Genomic DNA, 24154 nt, shown 5'->3' on the forward strand with positions numbered 1-24154 from the left:
ATGCACAGCTGCAAACCTCTGAAGGACCCTGCATCTTGTTGTTCGGGGGACGTTGGAGGCACCAGCAGCTTCAAAAACTTGTCTGCTGCTATGACAAGGCTTTTTTGCTGCTGCTCTTTTAACCTGACGTAATTGCCTGTAGGAAAGAGTCCTCAATTTGCCCTTATCAGCACGCACACATGTGTACTATGAATCAGCTACATACTTCTTGATTGCCAAGACACTTCATCCTGATCATCGCACAATGTTGATTGTAGTCATGCCTTGACCTAAACACTCCACAATTTGTTGCTTCTCAGCAGCCGACACATCCTTTTTCTTTCCCATTTTGGCAGAAAATGTAGGCTGCTTAATAATGTGAGACAGCCTTCTTAAGTAGTCTTGCCTTTCATTGGACACACCTGCCAAACTAATTAGCACAGGTGTCTGCAATTGCTTACAGTGATATAAAGAGCCCTGACACACATCACCATCAATGAGTTTAACTGACAAACAAACAAATTCTTCCCTTATCACTCCTAAACACTTTTTGCATAATAATTTGGAACACAGTGTACATGTCCTTTTCCACAAAACACCAGTGGTTCACGTAGTGAATCTTACAGTTCTAACTTGCCAACCGTGGTCTGTATGGAGTTGTTCAATAAAGGGCCCAAAATTAAGATAACATAGATGGGAGAGGTCTCTATGAATAGGAATTCCTAAGTATTTGATACCCTGTGAGGGCCAGGCAAAGGGAAAGTTGGCTGGATGGAATCCTATATGGATTTGGGGAGGGAGACATCGAGGGCCTCAGACTTCGCTGCATTGATTTTAAAATTTGACAATGTAACAAAGTGATCTATTTCAGCCATAACAGCATGGATGGATATATGTGATTGAGTGATATATACTAGTACATCATCAGCAAATAGAGAGCACTTGTACTCGGTGCCTCCCACCTCAATCCACCTAATATTGGGGTTATGGCGAATTGATGAGAGCAGGTGCTCCGTCACTAGGATGTATAAGAGAGGGGACAGAGGACATCCCTGCCTTGTCCCATTGGTGATTGTGAAAGGTGATGAAAATGTTCTGATGCACCCCCTGGGCCTTGGGACACCCGGAGCCAGACCCTTTTTGGTGGATGCTGGTGGTTGTAGTCTTCGTGGCGGCGACCCGGTTCCGTGGCTCAGGGTGGTCAAACCAGTGGCGGAACTATTTATGTGGTTTTGATGTTTAAATGTCCGACTACGCCACCCGTGGATTGCGGTCAGAGTGAACCGCCGCTGCAGGGCAGACCGCTGAGGCTGGTGTTGTGGGTGCAGCAGAGCGTAGCATAACTCCCCACGGGAGGAGTATAGCCTCAGGGCAGTGTATGCGGAGGATGGGGGTGATGGTGCAGGGCAGCAGCAGTAACGACACGGAGTCAGTGATGCAGTCCAGGGCCTTTACTCACAGTTCTTATTATCCAGACCACGTCTGCAGGTAACGGCTGCCCACGTCGTACTGTGCTCACCAAGTGAGGGGCTTAGACAACTCCCAGATAACTTTGGAGCGCTTCACAGGACCCCCTTTGTGTGTCCTTTGTCTGGCCTTTCTTACCAACCCTTCTGTCCGGCTGCCTCGGGCCTCCTCTTGGTAAACTTGGCGCCAGTTTCCCTGACCCTATGTGCTGCCCTCCTAGCGGGTGTAGCGAGGGGCTGCGCCACATAAAATGTCACAGCCTCCGGTTTCTAGCTGAGGGTCGTTTCCTGCCTCCACTAGTTTCGGGGACCGGTCTCCCCCTTTGGCCTGACCCCTCCATGCAGGTGGATTCGGGCGTGCGGTGGCGACTCGCCCGTCCGTACCCCTGGGATCCCTTCGTTCCTCGTTCCTGGAGCCTTCTCCGCTCCTCTTCCTTCCTTCTCCCTCTTCCAGGCCTGGGCCTCTGTTACTAGGCCCGCCTCCGGAGCAGAGCTCATGCAGAGCCCCTGCTCCCTGCCACTTCTGCTCAGACTTCTCTGCACTGAACTAAGATGGTGCCCACCTTTTATACTCCCTTCTCAATGCACCCAGGAACTGCTTCCTCCCTGCTCCTGCACTACAGGGTTCCCCTTCCTCAGTGTTCCCTCCCCCCACTCCAGCCAGGGACAGGGACTGTCGTGCCCATCTCAGGGGCATATTGGTTGCCCTGCCCCACGGCAATGTGGTGTAATGCATGCAGGTGTCGGGTCCTGATCCACACTCCATCCTTACCTGAGAGTGAGATATCACACCTCTGGGTGAGGTGCAATACCTCTGTAGCAACCGAGCCCTCAGGGTGCTACAGTTCCATTTATCTTCAGCCTAGGTGATGTATTGCGATACAGGGCCGTGATTTTGGCTATAAAAGGGTCCCCTAGACCCCTACCCCAAGCTTTTTAAGAGAATCATATATGGCGTGCCAGGAGACTCTATGGAATGCTTTCTCAGCATCCAACGAGAGTATCTAATTACAAATTTTTAACTGCATCTAGCCCAGGAAATACTTTGTGCCTAGTAGCAGTGTCTGCTAGTCAGCGGATTATCCCGGCTGTTAAGCAAGCTACACCACCTGTAGTTTGGACACTTACTTTTTTCAAAGGAAATGCTTCGGGACCACGGGATACTCAGTGAAGAGCATCAGGAGGCACCCCAAGGCATAGGGGCTGGGACTGGCAGTAGGATGCCTTGCGGTGGACAGCCGACCTCGATCCTTATAAAAGCTTTTTAACTGCAGCAGCTTTAGTGGACGCTACTGGAGCTGGAATTACGCGGCTGCTGGCATGAGACTTGCCCTCCAATAGATCCTTGTAAATGGATTTAAAGTGTATTCATTCAAATTAGAGAGACAATTTAAATTAAAAAGCTTAGAGCTGCCTCCACCACAGGGGGGCTCGCTCGACCCACCAACGGACAGGCCCCAGTATTGTGAGAGGGGGGCTGGCCGTCAGGGTTCACCGCGGCTCTGGCACAAACCCGGCGACACGGAGGTGGCACGGGCAGGAGCGGACTGAACGTGTCGGCTTCTCACTTTTTGGATTTTAGAAGGGCATGACATGCCTATATCTGTGTCTCCCCCTCCTTTTACTCCTCCACCTCTTTTCTTTTCTCATGACTATATGTACTTGTCACTTTTCCATGTGTTAGTTGTGTCTTCTGAGCAGTTTGTCAGCTTTTGGACACCTTTGAAGGTGTTTTCTATGTGTTTCTATGTGTTTTTGTTTGCCTGCCATTGGTTTTAACGGTGTTCGAAGGTGTTCGACGAACAGTTCGGCGAACACACAGGTGTTCGACGAACCGAACCGAACTCGAACACTACGGGGGTGGCTCAACACTACTAGAGACGTCACCGGTGAGTCAGTGTGTTACCTGTACACTGACACTAATAATAATATTTTATTTGTATATAGCGCTAACATATTCCACAGCGCTTTACATATATTATCATCCCTGTCCCCATTGGGGATAACAATCTAGATTCCCTATCAGTATGTCTTTTGGTGTGTGGGAGAGAACCAGAGGAAACCCACGCAAACATGAGGAGAACATACAGGTGTTGTCTTTGGTGGGATTTGAACCCAGAACCCCAGTGCTGCAAAGCTGCAGTGCTAACCACTGAGTTACTGTGCTGCCCACTACTTACTATATGCAGGGCTCCTGTGTTTAATGTCACTGGTGATCACTGTATCCCGGTGTACAGGTGTAAACTGACACTATATACAGATCACTGATGATCACTGTATTACCTGTACACTATATACAGAGATCCTGTGTTTAATGTCACCGATGATCCCTGTATTACCTGTACACTGACACTATATACAGATCTCCTGTGTATAATGTCACAGGTGATCACTGTATTACCTGTACACTAACACTATATACAGGGCTCCTGTGTATAATGTCACTGGTGATCACTGTATTACTTGTACACTGACACTATATACAGAGCTCCTGTGTATAATGTCACTGGTGATCACTGTATTACTTGTACACTGACACTATATACAGAGCTCCTGTGCATAATGTCACTGGTGATCATTGTATTACCTCTACACTGACACTATACACAGAGCTCCTGTGTATAATGTCACTGGTGATCACTGTATTACCTGTACACTAACACTATATACAGGGCTCCTGTGTATAATGTCACTGGTGATCACTGTATTACTTGTACACTGACACTATATACAGAGCTCCTGTGCATAATGTCACTGGTGATCACTGTATTACCTGTACACTGACACTATATACAGAGGTCATGTGTATAATGTCACTGGTGATCCCTGTATTACCTGTACACTTACACTATACACTGTATATTATGTGCAGAGCTCCTGTGTATAATGGCACTTATGGTAATATTAGTATTGTGGTGATCACAATATTACCTGTACACTGACATTATACACAGAGCTCCTGTGTATCATGTCACTGGTGATTCCTGTATTACCTGTACACTTACACTATACACTGTATATTATGTGCAGAGCTCCTGTGTATAATGGCACTTATGGTAATATTAGTATTGTGTTTTTTTTTTATTAATGATCAGTATTGCTGTAGTCAGTTACTATGTCATGGTAATATGTGGTCCGGCCATGGTGTGACGGCATTTGTTCCTTGTATGTGGTATTATTTGATCATTATGTGATGGTAATATGTGGTCTGGTCATGGTGTGGCGGTATTTGTTCCTTGCATGTGACATTATTCAGTCACTATGTGGTGGTAATATGTGGTCTGGTCATGGTGTGGTGGTTTTTGTTCCTTGTAAGTGGTATTATTCTCACTATGTGGTGGTAATAGGTGGTCTGGTTATGGTGTGGCGATTTTCCTTGTATGTGGTATTATTCGGTCTCTATGTGGTGGTAATATGTGGTCTGGTCACGGTGTTACAGTATTTGTCCCTTGTATGTGGTATTATTTAGTCAGTATATGGTGGTAATATTTGGTCCAGTATTTGTCCCTTGTATGTGATATTAATGGTCATTTGAAAAATGTATGTGATTCCCAAAATGTTTAATAGGTTAGATTAGAGTAGGGCCCAGACAAAAGAGTCTACCTTCTTGATGGCACACTGATCCAAAACACTGATGGCAACTGGATTACACACTGATGGCACACTGATTCAATACAGTGATGGCACACCTATTCCGAAACACTGATCGCACACCTATTCGAAAACACTGATGGCACACTGATACAATGCATTAATGGCACCCTGATCCAAAACACTGATGGCACACTGATCCAAAACACTGATGGCACCCTGACCCAATACACTGATGGCACCCTGACCCAATACACTGATGGCACACTGATACAATGCATTAATGGCACCCTGATCCAAAACACTGATGGCACACTGATCCAAAACATTGATGGCACCCTGACCCAATACACTGATGGAACCCTGACCCAATACACTGACGGAACCCTGATACAATACAATGATGGCACCCTGATCCAAAACACTGATGGCACACTGATCCAATACACTGATGGCACACTGATCCAGTACACTGATGGCACCCTGATCCAATACACTGATGGCACACTGATCCAAAACACTGACGGCACACTGATCCAAAACACTGATGGCACCCTGATCAAAAACACTGATGGCACACTGATCCAATACACTGATGGCACCCTGATCCAATACACTGATGGCACACTGATCCAAAACACTGATGGCACACTGATCCAGAACACTGATGGCAAATGGATGGCACACTGATCCAAAACCCTGATGGCAAACGGATGACACACTGATGGCAAATAGATGGCACACTGATCCAGTACACTGATGACACCGGTACTGTTTTCTCCAGTATTGGTTTCTATGGATGTGTGAAGGAGGCCTGTGTATTTTTCTCTGAAATGCCACAGTGTTTCAGCGTCACACATACCTGGCTGAGCTGATACTGTACAGTGCCTGATGTTTGCTGCCCGTGGATTGAGCAGCATGTACTGGCTATCAGGATCACGTTAATGTAGTTGGTGGCGGCTTCAGGAACCGCCTGGTGTCTGCTAGTGCTGCAGCCCCTTCTTTTACTCAATCCTAGGGAGTCGCTGAGTTCACATCCTTATGGATCTAAAAATGATGACATACCAGCTAAAATAACCCTTCTAGGGCCCAAACTAGTCTGCATCCTCAGGGTGCATCTACACTTCATGTACTATGAGTGCAACAAATCTGAATTAACCCCTTAACGTCCAATGACGGGAATAACCCGTCATGGCAGGATGTCAGTTTGCGCACCATAACGGGTTATCCCCGTCATGACTTTGAACTGTCACTGCGTGTAAACACGCAATGAAAAGTCATTGCTGTCAGCTGTCACAGACAGCTGAGTGGCTGGTGAAGAGGTGCAGGGACCCATGCCGGCGGTCCCGCACCCAGATCGCTGTGATCAGTCAGTCAGTCTGACTGACCGATCACAGCACGATCGTGCAGGAGAAGCTGAAATATCAGCGTCTCTTGCCCGATCACAGCAGGAGCTCAGCGCTGCCAGTGGCTGAGCTCCTGCACTCTGGCTGTTAACCCCCTGAATGCTGCAATCAAGCGCGATCACAGCATTCAGGAGGCAGGCAGAGGACTGGGAGCTCCCTCTGCCTTCAGATCGGCGCCCCTGACATTATCACGGGGGCCCGACCGTTGCCATGGTGACTCGGGGTTGTCATGACAACACCCGGGTCACCAAGCTACAGAAAGCTCACAGCATGGTCTCAGAAGTATTCTACACAGGTATAGTGTACTGCAATGCTAGTGCATTGTAATACATTATACCTGTGAAAAAAGTGAAAGTCCTATAGAGGGACTAAGTAAAAAAGTTTAAAAAAAGGAAAAAAAAAAATTAAAAAAATGTAAAAAAAAATGTTAAAAAATAATAAAATATATTACACTAATAAATACACATTTTTATGCAAAAAAATTAAAATAAACAAAAAAAGTACACATATTTGCTATCGCCGCGTCCGGAACGACCCGATCTATAAACGTGTCACACTAGTTAACCCCTTCAGTGAACAGCGTGAAAAAAAAAACACATGGGAAACTATGCCTTTTCATCATACCACTGGAAAAAAGTGGAATAAAACGCGATCAAAAAGATGGATGTAAATAAAAATGGTACCGCTGAAAACATAATCTTGTCCCGCAAAAATAAAGCCGCCATACAGCTCTATCAGCCGAAAAATTAAAAAGTTACAGTGTTCAGAATAAAGAGATGCAAAGATAATTATTTTTTATATAAAAGTTTTTATTATGTAAAAGCACAAAAACATAAAAGAAAATTACATAAGTGAGGTATCGCTATAACTGTACTGACCCGAAGAATAAAGCTGGCTTATCAATTTTACCACACAAGTAATGACAAAAAAAAAATCCTGAATTGTTGGTTTTTGTTCATTCTGCCTCCCAAAAATCAGAATATAAAGCGATCAGAAAATGTAATTTGCATGAAAATGGTACAAATAAAAACGTCAACTCGTTCCGCAAAAAACAAGCACTTACATGACTCTGTCAGCAGAAATATGGAAAAATTATAGCTCTCAAAATATGGCGATGCAAACATTAGTTTTCGCAAAAAAAAGTGTCTTTTAGTGTGTGACAGCTGTCAAGCATAAAAACCTGATATAAATCTGGTATCGCTGTAATCGCAAAGACCCGAAGAATAAAGTTGTCCAAACACTTTTATACTGCACGAAGAACGGCGTAAAAAATAAATAAAACCAATTCTTCACTTGCTATTGTTTTGCTCATTCTGCCTCCCAAAGATCGCAGTATGGCTAAGTGCCCACGATGTAGTAGAAACGCTGCGGAGCGTTTCTGCACCCTTCCTGGCAGAAAAAATGCATGCGGATTTTACATGCGTTTTTTCTGCCAGGTAGAATTGTTTGTGAAGCGTTTTGAACATGTGATTTCGCATGCTGGTTGTCAAGCGATTTTAGCATCACTTGGAAAGTGCTTGACAACTTGGTCACACTATATAAATCCATGCAACCGGCATGGATTTATGTTGTGTGACCAAGTTACGATGCGGCAAATGGAGCATCAATAGTAACAAAAAAGAATAAAAATGTTGAAAAATAAACAAAAACATTATACTCACCTTCCGATGGCCCCCGGTCTCCTTCTCCGGTGCGTCCGGTGTCTTCGGCTGCTCTCAGTGATGTAAAAGGATCTTCCATGACATCATTTAGTCATGTGACAGGTCACGTGACCGCCGACGTCAGCGGTCGCGTGACCTGTCACATGACTAAATTATGTCATGGAAGGTCCTTTTACACCACCACGCGCAGCCGAAGAGCCAGCAGCGCCGCCGGGAGCATACAGGGGGCCATCAGAAGGTAAGTATATGTTTTTTTTTTATTTTAATTATTTTTTAACTACAGGTACTATGGTACCTGGGTCTGGAGGAGAGTCTCCTCTTTTCCAGACCTGGGTACCATCCGCGCATTGAATCGCATAACATCCGCATGCATACTTCTAGATCTTTTTTATGTGTACATAAATGCGCAGTCAGACACAGTTTTGTACACCTCTGAAAAGAAGGACAACACTGAATAGAGGCCAGATGGAGTCCAGAGTAATTCTGCTGCCTCATCTCATTATAGTGAACGGATCCCTCAGGGGCTTCATCTGAATTACGTCATTCGGAGATTTAGATGGAAACCCCAAAGTAAGTGCTCAGTGTAGAACACCGGATAAATGTGATCTAAAATGTTACGCAAAATGTTCCCAATAAAAGCTTCACATAAAAAGCCCCCACTCAGGTCTGTCATGTGTTAATGGAAGTATAGGGGGCTTCCAAGTTACTGGTAGTACAAAGGTTCTGGAAAAGCGAAATGGCTCCTCGTCCCCCAAAAGAAATTCAGCAAATTCTGCGCTCCCAAATACCCCTCCTCCCTTCTGAGACTACCTCTTGAAGCTCATAAAGAGAATGCCAAGAGTGTGCAAAGCAGTCATCAAAGCAAAAGGTGGCTACTTTGAAGAACCTAGAATATAAGACATATTTTCAGTTGTTTCACACTTTTTTGTTAAGTATATAATTCCACATGTGTTAATTCATAGTTTTGATGCCTTCAGTGTGAATGTACAATTTTCATAGTCATGAAAATACAGAAAAATCTTTAAATGAGAAGGTGTGTCCAAACTTTTGGTCTGTACTGTAAATATAAATAATTCGTACTGATGTACTGATTATCTCCCACGTTTTAGTTTATGCGTAATAGTCCTAAGTTGTTATTTAGATCCTCTAGAATATACCATTCTGTAGAAGTAAATGGTTGGACAATTTTGTTTTTTTTCAGTCAGAGAGCAACATTTTATAATAAACTGTCTCCATTTTGACAAAAATTTGCCAGCCTGTTGTTCCTTGTTACTGAGGGTATCTAGTTGTTCTACTCCCATAAAGTGTTTCAATTGAATCATCAGCTCTGCTAAGGGGGGAATGTTGGGGTCTAGCCAATGTTTGAGTATCTGTTTTTTTGCCAGGAAGAGTATAGTATGGAGCAGTTTTTTTTTTTTTTTGTTATTTTGTAGGGGTTCTCTGGGTTACTCCAATAATGTAGTAGGGCTAAGTATGGAGAGAGGGTGTACTCTGGATTCATCAAATCTGAAACCTGATCCCAATATACTGTTGAATCGGTGCAGGACCATAGGCCGTGCATAAGGTCAGGGTATGGATGATGACATTTAGGGCATGCAATTAGTCTATTTGATAATGGATCTTTTTTCAGTATATTAAAGGCGTATATGGCCCCATGTATTATTTTATATTGAGTTTCTCTCCATGTTTCATTTATAATGTATTTTCTAAATACCTTCCAACCTAATCTGATCTTAGTGGGAATTTCAACGTCTTCCAATTGTTGCTTCCAATATTTAAAGAAAATGTCAGGGTGTATCTTTAACAAAATAGATTTCATAACCGAATAAAGACTAGATATTGAGGGGGTGCCCGTTGGGGATAGTAGAATGACGTCAAATTCATTTTGGGAGGTCTCGAAAGTAACATCCCTTAACGGAAAGTCTGATATGTTCATATTGAAAGCCATGTTGGAGAGGTAGACCATACTTATCCATACACTCTGGGTATTTCAACCATCTCTGATCGGTTGGATGGAGGAGATGAGATATGTTATCTATACCCGCTTGCTGCCATTTGAAAAATAATTTGTTTTCAATGCCCTGAGGAAATTCTGGATTCTGCCAAAGTGGCAGGTGCTTAGAAATTCTGAAAGGCCATATTTCTTCCTAACCACTTTCCAAGCGGAAATGGTGTCTTTAAAAGTTAATGATTTTTTGATTTCTAGGGGTAGGGAAGTATATCGAGTGTGTAGAAGTGCAGTTAAATTGAAGGGGTATGCATAGTCTGATTCCAAAGTAATCAGAGTATGTATGTCTTTTGTGGAGCCAGTCTATTATGTAGCGAGAGAGGCAGGCAAGGTTATAGTTCCTGATGCATGGAAAATTGATGCCACCATCATCTTTGGATGACGTAAGTTTGTCTAGATTAATCCTAGGATGTTTTTTCCTCCAGATAAAATGACTGAAGGCCCTATTGAGTGTAGTTACGTCAGTGTTTCAGTAGCAATGGTAGAGTTTGAAGTTGATACATAATTTAAGAAGTACTGATCATCTTGACCAAATGTGCCCTGCCTAAAAAGACAAGGGCAAATCCTGCCATGACTTCAATTGATTAGTGATTTTTTTGATGAGGGGGGGATAATTTAACTTGTACAAAGAGGATGGCAAGCGACCTATTTTGATGCCCAAATGGGTGATATGAGAGGGAGCTATAGTAATATCATTAAAATAACCTTTTGGGTAAAGTTTTACTCCTTTTTCAGTTAATGGTAATAATTCACATTTTTTACCATTTATTTTAAACCCAGTGTAAGTCCCAAAGTTTTTAAGTAAATCCAATACTAGAAGTAAATGCAGGATGAGATCAGACATAAACAGAATGATATTGTCTGCAAAAAATGCCGCCTGAATTGATTTCTTATTAAATTGGATGCCTGAGAAAGTTTTAGGGTCCGAAAGAATACGATCTAATGGTTCTAGTGCTAGGTTACAAAGTAGGGGGGACAAACAGCACCCTTGTCTCATTCCCTTCTCAAGAGGGAAGGGAGTGGATAGAAAGCCCGGGGTATACACCTGAGCTTTTGGAGACATATATAAATTGTGTATATAATTAAAGAAGGGGTCTGTCAACGACATCTTAGTTAAGACCTTATACAACCAATCCCAACTAATGTTATCAAAGGCCTTTTCGGCGTCTAGGGAGACAATCGCCGGGGAACCTTTTAAATTAGGTGTAGAGTGGATTTTATCTAGCGCCAACAGTACTTTCCTAATATTTAGCATGGCTGAGCGACCTTAGAGAAAATCTGCATGTACAGGAGATATGAGGTGAGGTAAAATAGAGGCCAGTCTGTCGGCCATTATTTTAGACAACAGCTTAATGTCGATATTTATGAGGGAAATTGGTCTGTATGAATTGGGGGATAATGGGTCTTTGTCTGCTTTTAGTAATAATTTGACGTAAGCCATATTTGCGGAAGGGAAAATGTGATCGCCATTAGTTATTTTATTAAAGATCGAAACTAATAACGGGGACACCTCTTCCCTTAAGGATTTAAAGAAATCAGAAGTGTATCCATCAGGTCCAGTGGCTTTGTTTGGTTTCAAATTTCTAATTGTCTTAGTAATCTCTTCCAAAGAGATAGGTTTATTTAATATCGATTTGTGTTCTTCTGAAAATAAAGGTAATTTGACCTTATCTAAGAGTGTATCGGAGAGGGGTAAGGCTTGTTTTGGATTTTTATATAAGTCCTTATAAAATGAGCCTAGCATCTCATTAATTGATTTAGGATTCGTGTGAATTACCCCATTGGTATTTCTTAGTTGGAAAATTCCCTGAGGCTTTTTCAGTACTCTTGCTAAATTGTCCATCATCCTCCGATTTGTTGCCAAACCTATAAAAATATGCTTCTGTTTGGGATAACTGGAACTTTTCTCTCATATCTGCATATTGTTTGAATTCAGACTCTTTTTGGGACCAAAGTGTTTTATTTAAAGGGGAAGGGTCAAGAAGAAATGTAGTGTAGACTTGTTTCAGTTCAGAGGATAGTTCACTATATCTTCTCATATCTTTTTTTTTGTGAGAATACATATACGCCAAAATTTTCCCTCTAAGTACCGCCTTGGCTGATTCCCATAGTAATGTGGGATCGTTTTGGTGTGCCGAGTTGTCCAACAAGAATTCCTGCCACCATAATTTGAGAGAGGAAATAAATGAATTGTCTTTACAAAAATAATCTGGAAATCTCCATAAGAAATCAGAGCCCCGAGGGAATTTCTTCGATAGTTCCAAATTAACTGGAGCATGGTTGAAATAACAATATTATCAATGTGTACAGGTATGAATTGGTATCAATTTAGCTAACAGAGAAGGAGAGACAAGAATATAATCGATTCGAGACCAAGAGTCATTGGCATGTGAGAAATGCGCGAATTCTCTATTGCTAGGGTTCAGGAACCTCCACGAGTCGATTAATTGGCAGGTAGACATAAGAAGTGTTAGCGCTTTGTCATGCGAGGTTATTGATTGCGGAGTACCAGCAGTGTTTTTCCTATCCTCGAGTACTGAAACCACCGAATTAAAATCTCCACCTACTATTTTGTTGGGATTGGAGTCGAGCAAAAGTCTAGTCTCCAATTGTTTGAAAAAGGATTTGTTTCCTATATTAGGGGCATATACATTATATACAGAGAAGGTTCCACAAGATGTGGTTAATGTTAATTGTACCAATCTTCCCTCTCCATCCTGTTGTTGGCTTATGATCTGGTGTATAAATTGTTTATTGATAAGGATTAAGACCCCAGCCTTTCTATCCATGATGAGCCATAGACACCACCGACCCATAATTTTTTCATCCGAGGGAAATCTACCTCCAGTAAATGTGTTTCCTGTAGGAGGGCTATGTTGGCCTTTCAACGTTTTGAATGTCTCAGGACTTTCATTCGTTTTTCAGGAGACCTCAAACCTTTAAGCATGACTGGTGAAATACATACAAGACAATGATGACATGTAACTGGATTGTACAATAAGGAACAATGCTCAAACATGTGTAACAAATTTAAGTAACAATAAACCAAAATTTTAGAACACTGACCGTAGACATTTTGTATCTGCTCGCTAGGAAAAAACTTTCCCTGGGCTTCACTTCTGCTCGACCATGTGTGTAACATTACAAATTACTATTTACCCCCTTTTACTAAGTTGTTTTTCATCAACATTTTTCTTCCATTTTGATCCCTTATTGATTCCATTTTCCCCTCCCACCACATTTATGGAAAATAATAACTTTAGTCAAAGATTTAAAAGTCTGAGAGGGGAGACGGTCGGAAGCAATTGCCTCCATAATACCTTTACTCCCGAGTCTCCAGGTGTATGAAAGGAGAAACTCACTGAATCAATGGTTGTTATAGCTCTGGCCTCCTTTGTCTCCTCACCTCGTAGATCCTTTAGGGGACCTTGAGCAAGAAGGAGTATCCTCATGGTGGATCTGTTCAGCGCTGGCTCTTGGGCACAGGAGACTGCTGACAAAAGTATCTGCTTTAACAGGTGAAATAAATTCCGGAAAGAGCCATCTGTGTCCTTCAAGCGTAGAGTAGCCGGGTAGCGGAGTTGAAAGCAAATTTTTTCTTTGTGCAATCTGGTGCATATAGAGCTGAAGGACTTCCTTTTCCTGGTTACTTCGATGAAGTAGTCTTCGAACAGCAAGATTTTATGGCCTTGAATGATCAATGAGTGGTTTAGTTGTTTGTATGCTCGAATAATGTCCGCTTTGTCATTGAAGTCCAGAAATTTCATAATGACCTGTATTGGCCTGATTGTACTCTGGGCACCAGAGATAGCAGGTGGAGAACCAATTCTGTGAACTCCTTCCACCTTTTTACCTTCAGGTCGTTTTAGGGCTTTTGGGACTTCATTTTTGCATAGGGATTTTAAGGTGCTTTGAAGATACGATTCAGGTAGACCCACTAAACGCAGATTGCTTCTACGAAAGCGATTCTCAAGGTTATCTATACGGTCTCTCAAAATTATGTTTTCACGAACTATAGCAGATATTTTGGAATGGTCTTCTTTTGAATCATCCTCGATGTTCGATATTCGTGATTCTAATTCGGTAAGCTGTTCGGCTTGTTCATCATGTCTGGTTTGTAGATCAAGCAAGGCAGTATTTAGGGTGGATTGTATTATGGTTTTGATTTCAGGTAATAGCCTAGCAGTGACCTCAGCCGCTAGTTCTGAAGGGTCCATTTGTGTCTCCCCTTTCCTTGAAATAGAATTGCGGGGCATTTTGGGGGTGTTGACACAAATCCTCTCCACCCTCAGATTGGGCGGGATGTTCCTCTTGGTCAAAAGTAAGAGCCATATTATGAAGATTGGAGAAGTCAGAGTGGTTGGAAAAGGTAGATTGTTTTTGCCCGCTACGGAGAAGGTAGCGGTCCATATAGGCCAATGATATTTTTTGAAGAAGGCCTTCAGCTGTATGAAAGTTTCAAAGAATCGCTGAGCTGCAGGAATCAAGAAACAGGAGCCCGGAGTAGATGTACAGGGGGGGTGAACATGAACGGTTAAGCAGAGCTCACATGGTCGGCGCCTGAAGCGGAAGACTCACAGATTCATAGTTCGTAGACTGTAGCTACTACATCATAAGTAATGGAGAAATCACCAGAGCAGATTATCTATTGACCAGTGATAGACTGAATATGTGGGGCCAAGGTTGGTTATTAAATTGCCATGGAGAGTTGGGTGATATCACAAGAGTAGTGAGTGAACAGTAATTGTAATAGACTGTAATGTCCTTGTGGTCCCCAAGATGGCGCTTGAAGTGAATAGTGTAGCTGTTATATTACAAATGTCAACTGGATGGAGTGAGTTTAAATGTAAAATTAGGAATTTCTTTTCAAATAAAGATGAATCCCTTTGTTTTCCTTTTTCTTATAAGTTGCTCCTCTTATTCCTTGTTAATAAGGACAAAAAGTTCAACTTGGGGATTTTATATGTCAAAAGAGAATTTTGGCCTTTACTGTGAATCAGTGGAAAAACAAGTGATTTTCTACGGGGTTAGAGATCTGTGGCTCTCAGTAGGTGTTAGATAAAAATGCTGAGGAAGGGAGAAGTGTTTATCTTATTTTGAATAGATTTAGTAGAGATGTAGTCAGTTTGAAGCTCCTGCTTCAGTGTCTCCACATGAGAAGCGCAGGTTCAGCAAGATGGCGGCTGTTCCCGTGGCGGGAAAACCACTGGTGGCTGGGACAGGGCGGCTGAGGCGGCTCCAGCAGGACTCCCCATGCCACGGGCCCAGTGCCCCTCAGGACCACGCGGCACCCACCAGAGAGGACTGCGGTCACGCCAGCAGCAGCGCAACAGGCGGTGAGCACACAGTCCAGGCCGGTAAGTTCTTTGTGAATGTGTGTGGCCGCGACTGGCCCTTCACTCTGCCGCACCAGTACCTGGATCTCCGTAGTTGCCGGTCTCCACGGCACGGGGGTGGCGGTGACACACACCTTGTGCCTCTACGCCTCCGTCTTAGTCCGCAGCAGCAGCAGGCCGGGACCCCCGCAGTTCGCCACAAGCGCTCCTCCGTCCTCACAGCAGGGCACGCCGCGGATCTCACAGGGAGCAGAGGCCGCGGCTTCAGGCCTCCAGGTAGGCCCGGGTTCACCGGGTAGTGAGGCGGCCTTCCCTATGCACCGGTCTGCAACCGAGGGGTCCAGGGACCTCTACTATGACCCTGGACAGTTGAGATGGGGAAGAAAAAAGCCTTTAAATGGGCTAAATTCAGTCTAGTTCAGGGAGCTTCTATGAAGTGTGACTCTCTCCCTCAGCAGCAGGCCACGCCACCATGAGATGTCCATTTTCTCCTGTTACCCTTGTGAAAATAAAAAAATTAGGGCTAAAAGAAAATTTTTGTGATTTTTTTTTATTTTCACGGCTCTACGTTATAAACTTCTGTGAAGCACCTGGGGGTGAAGTGCTCACCACACATCTAGAGAAGTGTGACATATCTCTCTGACTTCAGGGCATAACAATTCAAAGTTTGAAAATTGTGAAATTTTCCACATTTTTGCCAAATTTGTTTTTTTCACAAATAAACAAAAGTGATATCAAAGACATTTTACTACTATCATTAGGTACAATATGTCATGAAAAAACACTCTCAGAATCAGGGGGATCCGTTGAAGCGTTCCAGGGGTATAACCTCATAAAGTGACACTGGTCAGAATTGTAAGGCTGTGTGCCCACGTAGCGTTTTTCAAGCGTTTTTTATGCGGAATTTCCGCAGCGGAAACGCTTGTAAAACGCTAGGTAATCCGCACCCCATGGTCCCCAATGGGATTCCGCAAGTTCTATGCACATGCTGCGGATTTTTCCGCAGCGTTTATGCTGCGTTCAAAAATCCGCAGCATGTCATTTAATTTTGCGTTTCCGCAAGCAGAATTGCCTTTGTCCAATGCATAAAAAACGCAAGGCAATTCCGCATGTGGAAAACGCGTGATAAACGCGCGAAAAATGCGCGATAAACGCGTGCGGAATTCCACATGCGTTTTTCCGGGAAAGGACTTGCAGAAATGAAGCAGAAATTTTCTGCTTCATAAATGCAACGTGGGCACATAGCCTAAGAATTAGCCTGGTCATTAACCTACAAAGTGGCTCAGTCCTTAAGTGGTTAAATGTGGATTTCAGGCTACACGCTCCAAAGAGTCAGATCCCACAGTGCAGTTTGTGCAATGCTTTTCTACTCAGCGATCGGATGTAATGTGGTGATTGCATGGTCTCCTATGCTTGGCTGGTGCTGTAATAAACTCCAGTTTCCCCTGAAGCATTCCCTCAGTAATCAGCTGTCTGCGTATTAGTCGCTACTCCTGATTTATTTGCATTGCAGATGTCACATGAAGGAACATTCAGGGCTCCATAAGCCACAGACTGTATAAAGAAGCTCCATGACGTAATGCCGTGGGTTATTGCCGCACATCTTCCATCAATACGTGAGGCGCCATGACGTCACAGCACAAAGGCTCAGGCAGCGGCAGAGACTCTGCCCCTCCCACCTGCCGCTTCATTTGGTCAACGGTAGGTGACGTCAGATCCAGGCGACCAATCAGTCAGCGCGCCTGTTTAATACCGGACGTGGGTGTGGAAACAAACATGGAGGACGCAGACTCTGTAACATCATTCCAGGAAGAGAAAGGGTTATCCGAAGATGTTGGGGAGCAGCAGCAGCAGCAGCAGCAGCAGCGCATTAAACTAGAGGAGCAGGAGGAGCAGGAGGTGAGCGGGGAGCTGGCACCTGTGGGCGGAGCCTCTGCAGCAGCCATGTGTGTGTGCAGTAAGCCTTATCAGTCCATCCATCCGTGTGCCCCTACTGGGGTGTATGGACAGACAGCAAAATGGCGTTTACCTGCACATTTTCAGGGTTTTGTTTCTTACATGCAGCAAAAAAAAAATCTTGTTTGGATATTCAAATAATTTTTCCTTTTTTGTGACACATGGAGCCTAACTTTTATAATTTAAGATCCCTTTTTTTTACAGATATCGGAGATATCAGTGTGAGAATAAAGGAAATGTGTTTTTTTTCATATTTTACTCTTCATCTATTTTGTGGATCACAAAGCACCACTAAAATACTCTTGAAAACTTGTTCCAATTTTTGTAATTATTGTTATGTAACAAACTGGCTTTTTTGGGGGGAGGGGGCTAGTATCAGTGATCTGGACTGGCGCTCCCTTTTTTTTTTTTTTTCTCCCAACTGCTTTTTAGTTATTTTTCATTTAGTTCACATTATGTCCCCCATAAGACCTTCTTAAAGGGCATTTCAATATTTAAATCCCTTTTTTTGTTATTTTCCCTATAATGGGGCTGATATAATCCCCAGTTACAGGCATTGTCTCTAAACATGACATTCTAATTTTGCATTCAGATTGTGAGCCCCAGTGGATACAATGAAGTCTGTATAAGCAAGTATTGTAAGTTAAAGAAGTTGGCCACAACTTTTTATTATGCCCGCAATGTATCTCCACGGGGCCCATAAGTGTCGTTGTAATTACCTTCTGTTGTAGGTTCTGCCTGTGAGTGGCGCTACAGCTGGCCGCTCGCAAGGCATCACGTGACCTGCCACTGATGTCACGTCAAGTGAGGCGTGACATCAGTGATGCGGTGGCTGATGGGCTGTGGGCATGGTTACCCCACATGTCACCCCCAGCATGCACCTCTCTCTTTCCTGATGAACGAGGAGAGGGAGAGCGCGGGGTGGATGACGGGTGTTACGCGTGGGGTACCCCCGTCCACAGCCAATCACTCACCGAGGAACGCAGAATAGGGACCCTCGGCTGCAGCATGGACTTGTTGTGACGTCAGCGGATGTCAGAGCTGGCCGGAGCCGGGGATCACGTGATGCCTGTGAGCGGCCAGTGATAGCGCCGCTCACAGGCAGAACCTGCAACAAAAGGTAATTACAAAGACACTTATGGGCCCCAGGGGAATCCATTGAGGAGGGGATAATAAGTAGTGGACAACCCCTTTAAAGAACTGTAGCCTCCTGGCTATATAGCAGAGTGGAGTGTTCTAGGACCCAGCAGCTTCTGCTCAGTCAGTAGAGCCAGAGTTCACATTGCTGCTGTGTCCGGAGAACAATGCTTCATATTGCTGCATACACCGCACTGGTTCAGCGCTGTGCATAGATTGTTCAGGAAGGCAGAGACTGTAATAAATCTCTGCTTTCTCTATATGCAGTCTGGATGTGTCTTACAGCTGCTCTACTATGGGAAAGGAAGGGAGAAAAAAATGATCCATAAAGTCCAGTTTTTAAGTGAAAAAAGTATCAAATTTATTATTGAAAATAGTCACAGCATACTGGGGGATGTAATACATGTGCATGAGACGCACAGGTCAGGAGCAAAATTATAACGATGGCTAGCCAGACTCAGTATTTAACCTAATACATGACAGTAATAAGCCATAACATATTTCAACTACCACACATGACAATAGATATCATAAGACCACTTGGTCAGTAACAATGGTAAACCATGCATAATGATAGTGGTGTCAGAGAGTAGAATTATACCTCGTCAATCTAAACAATGCATTACCGTGTGTGGATGCTCAATAAGACCTGCTTGTCCGCCCCGACGCGCGCTCCGGAATGCCTTCGCAGGGAGCTGCTCTACTATGCAGTAACGTTATAGAACATCACTGTAGATTGGAACACAACCACCTGGACATTTATCATCTATGGGCAGTCAAGAAGTAGTTGAATGGGTTGTCCACCTTCTGGGGACAATTTTTTTATTTTTTTTCTAACTTAACCCTCTTTACGATATGTACAGCTCAGAAGGAAGTGCGTTCCGTGAACCACTGTGCATATACAGCACAACGATCATCCCGGCTCACATGCAGAGTTGGCAAACGTGTCAGCTATACATCATAGCTGACACCCTGCAGTAACGCCCACAATTGGTGCTAGCGCCGATCATGGGTGTTTAACCCCTCTGATGTCGCTGTTAATAGGGACAGCGGCATCGATCTGTTTACAGAGTGAGGTGGCTCCCTCTCTGCTCCCATGGGCACAACTCAATTGGGTCATGTTGATAGTCTCCATGGTGATACCATGCTGAAAAATGCCTGAGGGGTCACCCAGGTATGGTGGCCTGACACACTTCTTGCCTGTGTCTGATTGACAGACCCAATACCCTGCAATGCAAAATCATTATTTAATAATTAAAAAAAAAAAAAATTATATACACACTGCTCAAAAAAATAAAGGGAACACTTAAACAACGCAAAGTAACTCCAAGTCAATAACACTTCTGTGAAATCTACCTGTCCAGTTATGAAGCAACACTGATTGTGAATCAATTTCTCCTGCTGTTGTGCAAATGGAACAGACAACTGGTAGAAACGATAGGCCATTAGCAAGACACCCCCTATAAAGTAGTGGTTCTGCAGGAGGTGACCACAGACCATTTCTCTGTTTTCATCCTTTTAGGCTGTTGTTTTGGTCACTTTTTCATTTTGCCATTGCTCTCACCCCTAAAGGTACAGTAGCATGAGGCGGTGTCTACAGTACAACTCACAGAAGTTGCTCAGGTAGTGCAGTTCATCCAGGATGGCACATCAGTGTGAGCTGTGGCAAGAAGGGTAGCTGTGTCTGTCAGCACAGTGTCCAGAGCATGGAGCAGATACCAGGAGATGTGGAGGGAGCCATAGGAGGGCAACAACCCAGCAGCAGGACTGTTACCGCCTTCTTTGTGCAAGGAGGAATAGGAGGAGCACTGCAAAATGACCTCCAGTTGGCCACAAATGTGCATGTGTCTGCACAAACGATTAGAAACCGACTCCATGAGGGTGGTATGAGGGCCCGACGTCCACAGATGGGGGTTGTGCTCACAGCCCAACACCGTGCAGGACGCTTGGCATTTTCCCACAGAAAACCAGGATTGGCAAAGTCGCCACTGGCGCCCTGTGCTCTTCACAGATGAAAGCAGGTTCACACTGAGCACATGTGACAGACGTGACAGAGTCTGGAGACGCCATGGAGAGCGATCTGCTGCCTGCAACATCCTTCAGCATGACCGGTTTGGCAGTGGCTCAGTAATGTTGTGGGGTGGCATTTCTTTGGAGGGCCGCACAGCCCTCCATGTGCTCGCCAGAGGTAGCCTGACTGCCATTAGGTACCGAGAAAAGATCCTCAGACCCCTTGTGAGACCATATGCTGGTGCGGTTGGCCCTGGGTTCCTCCTAATGCAGGACAATGCCAGACCTCATGTGGCTGGAGTGTGTCAGCAGTTCCTGCAAGATGAAGGCATGGAAGCTATGGACTGGCCCGCCCGTTCCCCAGACCTGAATCCGATTGAGCACATCTGGGACATCATGTCTCGCTCTTTCCACCAACGTCACGTTGCACCACAGACTGTCCAGGAGTTGGCGGATGATTTAGTCCAGGTCTGGGAGGAGATCCCACAGGAGACCATCCGCAACCTCATCAGGAGCATGCCCAGGCGTTGTAGGGAGGTCATACAGGCACGTGGAGGCTACACACAATACTGAGCCTCATTTTGACTTGTTTTAAGGACATTACATCAAAGTTGGATCAGCCTGTAGTCCATCAAGTTCAACCCATAACCTGACATGTTGATCCAGAGGAAGGCAAAAAAAACATGTGGCAAACACTAAGCTCCACATTGGGGAAAAAAATTCCTTCCTGACTCCATACAACAATCAGACTAGTTCCCTGGATCAACGCCCTATCAAGGAATCTAGTATATATAACCTGTAATATACTTTTCAAGAAAGGCATCCAGGCCCTTCTTAAATTTTAATAGAGAATCACTCATTACAACATCCTGCGGCAGAGAGTTCCATAGTCTCACTGCTCTTACTGCTCCGTCTGTGATTATGATTAAACCTTCTTTCCTCCAGACGTAGAAGATGCCCCCTTGTCCCCCGTCTCAGGCCTCCGAGTAAAAAGATCAGTAGAAAGGTCTTTGTGCTGTCCCCTCATATACTTGTACATAGTAATAAGATCACCCCTAAGCCTTCGTTTTTCCAAACTAAATAACCCCAAGTGTAATAAGCTGTCTTGGTATTGCAGACCCCCCCCCAGTCCTCTAATAACCTTGGTCGTTCTTCTCTGCACCCACTCTAGTTCAGCTATGTCTTTCTTATACACCGGAGACCAGAACTGTACACAGTATTCTAAGTGTGGTCACCCTAGTGACTTGTATAGAGGTAAAATTATGTTCTCCTCATAAGCATTTATGCCTCTTTTAATGCATCCCATTATTTTATTTGCCTTTGTAGCAGCTGCCTGACACTGGCCACTAAACATGAGCTTGTTGTCCACCAATACACCCAGGTCTTTTTCAGTTACTGTTTTGCCCAGTGTTTTACAATTAAGCATATAATTATACATTTTATTTCCTCTGCCCAAGTGCATTACCTTACATTTATCCCCATTAAAGCTCATTTGCCATTTATCAGCCCAAGCTTCTAGTTTACATAAAGCCTCCTGTAATATAAAATTGTCCTCCTCTGTATTAATTACCGTGCAGAGTTTAGTGTCATCTGCAAATACTGAAATACTACTCTTTATGCCCCCTACAAGGTCATTAATAAATATGTTAAAAAGAAGTGGGCCCAATACTGACCCCTGTGGTACTCCACTGTTTGACGATCCCTGTCTTTGTGACAGATTGCCCTATCTGTTCCCCTAATAATTGAGTTCCCCCACTACCAGCACCTGCCTGGCCTGCCCTGCTCTCTTATTTCCCTCTTTACTGGAGCTGACACTCCTCCGGCTTTCAGAAGACATTCCTTGCTGCTGCAGTGCTACCCCTGCATTGGCACCCCCCTCATCTGCCAACGTTGCAAACTTATTGGGGTGTGCCAGATCAGGACTAGCTTCCCTGGCACTGTTCCCTCTACCCCCCCCCCCACCCTTGTAACTGTCACCCAGCTAGCTGCTACACCTGCAGCTCCATACTACCGCTCTCCCCCACATCTACCCCAGTGAGCAGCTGCTCAGTGCGCAGCAGGCTCCTTTCCATATTGTCTATCAATCTCAGGGTTGCCAGCTGCTCATTTAGATCCAGTACCAGTCCCATTCTAAATAAAATTAAAAAAAACCACACATACATACATTTGGTATCGCTGCGTTCAGAGGCTATGTGCGCACAGTACTCATTTGAAGCGGAAATTTCCTGTGCGTTTCTGCATCTCCTTGGCAGGAAAAATGCTGGGTTTTTTTTTTTAAGCGTTTTTGTACATCAATGAATAACTTTATTTAGCTCCAAAAAGTATTTGGTGACCTAGGATTACCGTCAGAACTGGGGTGAGTAGATTGGTTAATTTGATTAAAGAATGTCTGTTGTATTTCAAATAAAGTGTTTACTGTCTGTGTATTTAACTCTTTACTTTATTTAGGTTTGGTTATGAAAAAATCTGATTGACACCTTGTCATAACCAAACAAAAGAGCTATGTGTCAGCTAGTCCCATTCACTCAATCTTCATTAGCATTTCTATTCATGTAATTTATGCGGCTGCTGTGAGCTGGTATTTTTAGCCTGGGAAGGTGTCATTTGCAAACATGATTCCTGACCATAATTAACGTCTCACAGCTGGTTCGTTAGCCACTATGTCACCCCCCCGATCAGCACTTAGCAGCGATTTGGGCGCAGCGTATTTTTGTTGCGTCCAAAACGCCGTGCTCTAATGTCGCACTTTTGTTGTCGGTACATGTGAATCCACCACATATAATGACCCTTCAGTCGGTCAAAATCTGCAGCGGAAACTAGCGTGTACGCTACAGAAATTGACATACTGCAGATAAGTCTTTCAGGACCGCAGCATGTCAAATTCTCTTGTGGAGTCGCTAGTGTCTGCAACAAAAATTTGACCACTAGAAAGTATTGACTAAATCCTCATGGTTTAGTGAACACGTGGATTTACCTGCGTTCAATAGAATGCAACGTTTTGGACGCAGCAAAAAATATGCGTCCAAAGGGCTGCTACATCTGGATCATGGGCACACAGTCTAAAATGGCTGAGCTCCAACGTCATTTTTATAACCAGCAGTGGGAAAGCCAACCGCTGGGGGCTGATATTAGTAGCTGGGGAAGGGGCCATTAGCCAACAATGTTCCCTGGCTATTAATATCAGCCCACAGCTGTTTGTTTAGCCTTTACTGGCTAGATTACAGGGGGACCCTAGAAAAAAATTAACGTGGGGTTCCCCTATAAAATCGAACGAGAAAAGGCTAAACTAGACACCTGCGGGCTGATATTATAGCCAGGAAAGGGGCCACGGATACTAGCCCCCTCCGCGGTTATTAATATCACCCCTCAGCAGTCCCAGAAATGGTGCATCCGTAAGATGCGCCAAATCTGGCTCTTAGCCTCCGCTCTTCCCACTGCCCTGTAGCAATGGGGTTGGGGGATCACGTCAGCCGCCAATACAAGGCTATAAGACACCCCCATTACTAACTGCGTAGTAAAGTAATTGCCGTCTTTTGAATAAAAACACGGCCAAAATAAAGTATTTTAATGAAATAAACACACGGTTCTACCATTTTTATTACCC

At 44.1% G+C, this 24154-nt stretch overlaps 1 protein-coding gene across 1 annotated transcript in view; it reads left to right on the forward strand.

Annotated features, from left to right (window-relative positions):
* The first annotated feature begins 17153 nt into the window (after positions 1-17153).
* The window catches only part of TAF11 (TATA-box binding protein associated factor 11), a 42007-nt gene continuing 35006 nt past the window's right edge, over positions 17154-24154 (forward strand). Inside the window, exon 1 of the mRNA XM_073666426.1 lies at positions 17154-17346. Coding sequence (XP_073522527.1) covers positions 17224-17346 — 123 coding nt within the window. The 5' untranslated portion in view covers positions 17154-17223. The remainder of the gene's footprint in view (positions 17347-24154) is intronic.

Source organism: Phyllobates terribilis, unplaced genomic scaffold, assembly GCF_046119375.1.
Source record: "Phyllobates terribilis strain yellow unplaced genomic scaffold, ASM4611937v1 Scaffold_2__4_contigs__length_985480577, whole genome shotgun sequence".
Taxonomy (NCBI): domain Eukaryota; kingdom Metazoa; phylum Chordata; class Amphibia; order Anura; family Dendrobatidae; genus Phyllobates; species Phyllobates terribilis.